Source organism: Pocillopora damicornis, chromosome 13 (genome assembly GCF_964200805.1).
Source record: "Pocillopora damicornis chromosome 13, jaPocDami1.2, whole genome shotgun sequence".
Taxonomy (NCBI): domain Eukaryota; kingdom Metazoa; phylum Cnidaria; class Anthozoa; order Scleractinia; family Pocilloporidae; genus Pocillopora; species Pocillopora damicornis.
The window spans coordinates 14,759,748-14,765,747 of record NC_142682.1 but is presented as its reverse complement, the minus strand read 5'-3'; the positions used below and the strand labels follow the sequence as shown (position 1 = coordinate 14,765,747).

At 36.1% G+C, this 6,000-nt stretch overlaps 2 protein-coding genes across 4 annotated transcripts in view; one reads left to right on the top strand and one right to left on the bottom strand.

The window, feature by feature from the left end:
• Positions 1-3,711, top strand: part of LOC149035635 (aldehyde dehydrogenase, mitochondrial-like) — a 6,907-nt gene extending 3,196 nt beyond the window's left edge. The window contains exons 4-7 of one of the 3 annotated variants that reach the window (XM_089191827.1): positions 1,414-1,452; positions 1,977-2,118; positions 2,820-2,878; positions 3,576-3,654. In XM_089191827.1, coding sequence (XP_089047953.1) covers positions 1,414-1,452; positions 1,977-2,054 — 117 coding nt within the window. In that variant the 3' untranslated portion in view covers positions 2,055-2,118; positions 2,820-2,878; positions 3,576-3,654. Of the gene's footprint in view, positions 1-1,413; positions 1,453-1,976; positions 2,119-2,819; positions 2,879-3,573 lie in introns of those variants that run through there. The other 2 variants (XM_089191826.1, XR_016182384.1) reach the window with 2 other exon arrangements.
• Positions 1-6,000, bottom strand: part of LOC113684518 (uncharacterized) — a 52,458-nt gene that overhangs the window by 38,418 nt on the left and 8,040 nt on the right. The gene's annotated exons all lie outside the window — the stretch shown is intronic.

The window sequence follows — 6,000 nt, the reverse complement described above, 5'->3', positions numbered from 1 at the left end:
CCATTGTCTCAAATCATAAAGTTACAAAACAAAGCAGTTCATGTTATAAATGATGTTCCTTTAATGGAATCAATAACTCCACACTACACATCCTTAGGCCTTTTGAAATTTCCTGATATTGTTAAACTGAACACATGTATGCTTTTTTATGATTATTTCCACCATGAAAAGTTTATATTGAGAAACTTTTCATGAAAGTAAAAGTAAAGTAGGTTTCATTAGTATCTGAACTACATAATTACACTACCCGCAGTGCATCATCCAATCAAGTTGCAATACCTTTATTTTGAACTAATTTTAGGAGATTTTGCCCTAGTATTATTGGAAGTTTGTTTTGGAATGATATTCCGCAATCCATAAGAGACAAACCATCTAAAAAAATGTTTAGAAAAGCACTTTCGGGCTGGTACCTAGCACAATACTAATGAAACATTATCTCTTTTATAATTTTCTGAGCTATTTGTCATTTTTCCTTTACTTTTTTATTAAAAATCTCAAGTCCAAATGTTATACATAGCTTTAAGGGGCACAATATTAGTTTATCTAGATGTGCCCCTCTCCTCTCCTTCAATATGCAATGTAATTCAATTTAAGTGTCATAATTTCTGTTCTACGCATTTTTTCCTTTGTAAATCTTTATCTGATACTATGTTATATCACGTTATAATTACATATTAACTATGTATCAGCTAGGAATTGGAGGAATAAATAAAAAAAATAAAAATAAAATAAAAAAAAAGACGAGGCAATTGCCTCATCTTGATTTTGGCCCAAGATTGACTTTTTTGGAGGCAAGTTAAGTTTTTCTCTCCAGCAATGTGGTTGTACATGAGCAGAAAAGGAAAGTTAAGCATTTTAATTATATATACCACATGGCGTGAACTGTAATATTTAAAATAGGCAATGCGCATTGTTCTTTTATATTGGTCAATTGGAGCACACTAATTCTGTGAGGTAAAGGTCATCTGAAGGTTTTGGAAAAAGTCATAAAAGCAAACCAATGTAGAAATGCAAGTAAACCACATAATTGCATTATAATTAACTAGGGTCATAGCTAGCATGAGGCAAGATGAAGCCTTGTCTTGATTTTGGCCCAAGATTGACTTTCTGGAGAAAAAAGCCATGGAAAATGCTTGAAAGAGCATTTCTGAGACTCCAGCTTTGAAAATTAATTTTCTGGAGGGGCATGCCAGACTCCCATAGTGACTTGCACCTTCAGCGCTTGACACTTGCTTCATCTTGTTCTGAAGTCTGGCACAGCCCTGTTATATTTAGATAAATGCACAATGTAATCCCTTTATGTGTAGTGATTTCATATCTGATCAACTTCCATTTTTTGATAGTAATTAAAATTTGTAAAATATCAGGATAAATATGACAGTTGTCTGACATGGGTCTTTTTTTATTTGACAGTGTAAGATTGATGACAGTCCTGAAGTGAAGTACAATCAGGTAAATCATTTTGAAAAATTCACATCCACTGTGACACTTTGCTAAAGCTTTTTTAAGTGTTTGTGTAAGCATTTGCTATCTTGTTTTCACGATGGAAGCAGTCAGAGTATAGTTTTCAGATAAAGGTAAACACAGACGTTTATTAATCATTCGTAGTTAAGAATATGGTTTTCCCAAAGATTTTTCGCCCTTTAACTCCCAAGATCTCAATGTAATTCTCCTTACTGTCTTCCATACAATTATAATGATTTCAATTTGAAGAATTTGGTATGGGATCAAGTAGTAATCCCATAAATGATATTTTACTTTATTCTCATCACTTGTCTGCTTAATGCAAAAACTTTTGATCAGAAGGGATTTTAATTTAGTCTAAACAGATAAAATGTTTTACAAATTATCAGTATGGTAACAAACAAAATGCGATTTACATGTATGGACTTGTGGGAGATAGATTTGAAAAATGCTGGAATCTTGCTTATGTAGGTGAGGCATGTGGAAGTGCTAATAACCAATATGTTCTTTAGGCAGATGTTGATATTGCTGTCAAGGCAGCCAAAGAGGCCTTTAAGCTAGGCAGTCCTTGGAGAACAATGGATGTATGAGGATGTGGAAAGCTTTTGAACAGACTGGCTGATTTGCTCGAACAACATTAAGCTTATCTTGCATTAAGTATTAACATTCTGTTGGAGTAAAAGTGAAATTATTAGCAATCATAGTCCTAAACTTTAGAGATACAATGTAAGTTCTTTCCTTTTATTCAATTACTAGAGTCAATCAAAACTGTTATTATGATATAAACTTTCCATGAACAAATGCAAAAAAAAGAAAAAGCAGAAATTAAATAAAGCCATCTTGACCAAAATGAGTGAAGGGAATGAATGATTTGTGATATATTTTAGCCTGATGACTACATGAAGGGTAAAGCATGTCTGCTGTACTTCAAAGTGAAATAGAGGCAATTTTTGTCTTATTCGTTTGCATATTTTCATGTGAATTTTGTTTTTTTGCAGCAAAGCAGGCAGTTCTAGGCAGTTTAATTAATGTAATCTTGTAAGCTGGAGTAGCTAGTCAGGAGGCATTCTTGATTTGTTTTAGTTAGCTTGTTAAGAAAGCCAGCTTCATTTTGTTGCATTAGAAAATATATATTAAATCATTCTGTGGGTGTTCAAACTCTGACTGTAAAAAGAAAAACGTAGTCACAACATTGGTTGTTCTCAGAGTGTAAAACCTTCTACATTTTGTCAATTCAGTCATAAAGTACTAAATAAGACAAAATGTGGTTCTTCTCTCCGAGAGTCTAGACACTTTGGACAATGGCAAGCCATTCAATGATTCTTTCAATATTGATTTTTCCATGACAATTAAGTGCTATCGATACTATGCTGGGTGGGCAGACAAAATTCATGGCAAGACAATTCCTATTGATAAGTTTATTACTTTCAAGTTATGGAAAGCAAATAAACTGAATGGAATTTTGCATATTCATTTTAACGAGTTAGCAACCACATGACCACATGTTGTCTTTGGTGACCAAGAATTCTTTAAGCTTTTACTATAATAGTCAGCTCCTCCAGTAAGGCTTGTTCATTCCTTGGTTGTGATTCTCTTGGAAACCCAGCTTTAAGGCATTATGCCTGTAGTTACTTTTTGAAAGACAGGCACGTGGTGCACTAATGAAACAGACTGGCTTATCTTAGACAGGCTCACTTATGCTCTCATAAAACAGTAGTGCTGTAAATATGTGTCCAGTCTTCTTTTATTCATTCTACACCCTGTGGAGCTTCAGTAGATAATTGATATCAATGTGTTTGCATTTTATGTCAATTTAACATCTGCTGAAGTGTTCATTGTCAAATGATGTTGGTTAACTCTAAAAAAATTGATCATTTTTTATGCCAGTTATTTGCTTCCTGTTGCTTGCTTCTGCCTAACCTCCATGGAACACCCAGCTCTACCCATAGGGTGATAACAAGAGGCGAACATCAAGTTTGTGGACCTCTTCCTTATATTACCCCTACAAACCTTTTCAAACGTTTTACCTGGTAGCAAAGAAATGTGTACTATCATTTGATGCTGATCGTAATATTTTCATTGCTACGAATCGTTTAATTCACTCAACAGATGGCAGTTCCTTAACCTTTACCCGCCATGAACCCGTCGGCATTGTCGGTCAAATAATCCCATGGAACTTCCCACTGCTGATGCAAGCCTGGAAACTTGGTCCAGCCCTGGCATCATCTCGCCAAGATTAGCGGCTTGAAATCTGGGAAACCTGTTTGAAATGCGACTTGTTGCATAAGCAGTGACACTGATCAAGAATAATATTAGTACGTGCATGTTTAAGCAGATAGGTAGGTCAAGAGGTTTCCTCAGCCAAAATTGGGATGCTTAGGATATTAGTTAGACTCGTTGCGTAATTTGATTTTTGACTCTGATCCAGCCAAAGACTCCCAATCTCAATGCGCTTGGCACCTGGCAATTTTGCCTCTTGTTAATTCTTACCTTTGTTTGTAAAAATTATTCGCTGAACTCCTAGTCACACCTCCAGCACTCTGTGGTTAACATTTGGCGTAATTTTAAACAACCATGTTATGAAATAACATCTACTTTGAAGAGAAAAACAATTGGGATAGAAATATTTTAGTCTTTGTAACCTGCTTGAACCTTTCAGATAAGCTAGAATGGAAGGTCTCTATTTAATATTTAAAAGATCCGTCTGAAGAGATCCCTTTAATTTGAAAAGAAATAGGATAAGAGGAATATTTTGCCAACAGCTCCTTTATTAAAAGGGTATTTTCTAAAGAAACTGTGGTCCTGCGTCGGTGGGAGAGTATAGCAGGTAATTAAGTGTTAAATATAAGTTGTAAACCAAAATTGGCCACCTTAAGGAGGAAAAAAGCTGAAGTTTCGAGCGTTAGCCCTTAGTCAGAGCGATTAGCGAAGAGTGCTGACTAATCGATCTGACGAAGGGATAACGCTCGAAACGTGAGCTTTTTTACTCCTTACGGTGGCCAATTTACGTTTTCAACTTAGTTGTTAACACTAAATTACCTGCAGTTCTTTTGTTACTTATTTTCAATAGCTTTGAAGTTGCTCTCATTAAACTTTTTTTTTATGTGCTTGCGATAAACTGAGAGGCTTTCATTGTGATGGTGTGAGCTGAACACAAAATGATAAGTAGGGTAAGGTACAAATGAACGAAGGGGGTAATATTCTAGAGAAACTGTGGTGGCCACCGTAAAGAGTTTCAAAGCTGACGTTTCGTGTGTTAGCCCTTCGTCACGAAACACTGCTTGTGATCAAGCAAAACAAAGCTAAAAAACAGAAATTAATTCATAACAAATGTTTGAAAAGATGTGCCTCAACAGGCGGTCAGACATTCCAACAGTGTGTTTACAAAAGCTTAGTGACAATGACAGCTGCATACGCATTGAAGTCTCGTGGTTGGTTGACCATCTAGAGGTGTGTCTGGGGGAGGGGGCGAAGGAACGAAGTGAGTTTCTCATATTTAGGGACACTTTCGCTTCGTTTTTCTTGTGAAACCAACACGGCAACCACTATCCTACGTCGTAATATAAACAGTGTGCGATTTCTTTCTTTAAACTACTAAATTTCCAGCAGCCAGGCATAGTCTCAAATAGACTAAACGTCCGACAGTCAAAAGTTTTCACGCAATTTCCGCCGAAAGGTTCTTTTAAACTTCTTAAGAATGTCAAATGTTTGTGAAGGAATATCAAGCGATTACAAAAATTTATTTGGTTTTTTAGGGGACAAATTCTCCGAGCCTGTGCATACTATAATATCGCTCGGTTGTCGACAACTTGGAAATTCTACGCTTCTGATCGGACTGCCGGGCATGGTCTCAAATGATCTAAATGCCCGGCAGTTAGAAATATTCACCAAAATGCCACAAACTTCTTAAAAGAATCAGATGTTTGTTAAGAAATGTAAAGCGATTCCAAAGATGAATTTTCTTTTTATTGGATAAGTTCTCCGGCAGTTTGATCAGAAGCGCAGAATCTCCAAGTATCGACAACCAAGCGATATTGTGGTATGCACAAGCTCGGAGAATTTGTCCACTAAAAAAAAAACAAATTAAATTTTGGAAGTTGCATGAAAACTTTTGAGTGCCAGGCATTTAGTCTATTTGAGACCGTGCCCGGCTGCCGAGCATTTGGTCACAGCCTATATTTGTGACCTACTTTTTGGCTAGTAAGGCACATGTAGTTTAAACTCGAAAATTAAGTCGAAAATTGAAACAATAGGAACTCCTTTTTATCAGTTCTAGAATGAAATAATTCCAAGATCTTCCAAGTGACTTTCAGTCTTTGTTGGAAGGGTGTTACAACTCTTCTGCAAGCAAACTTCTGTTTGCCCGTGCAAAACATTGAAACATTCCTTTTCAACCACTTAACGGTCAAAATGTTGGAAAGAAGATCGTCAGAAAGACAACAAACTTGTGAAGAGTCCTCTAGCACATGGTTTTATGTTTTGTTTTACAATGCGTCGATTGCGATCGGCTACGATGAAATGATCGGAAAGGAATGT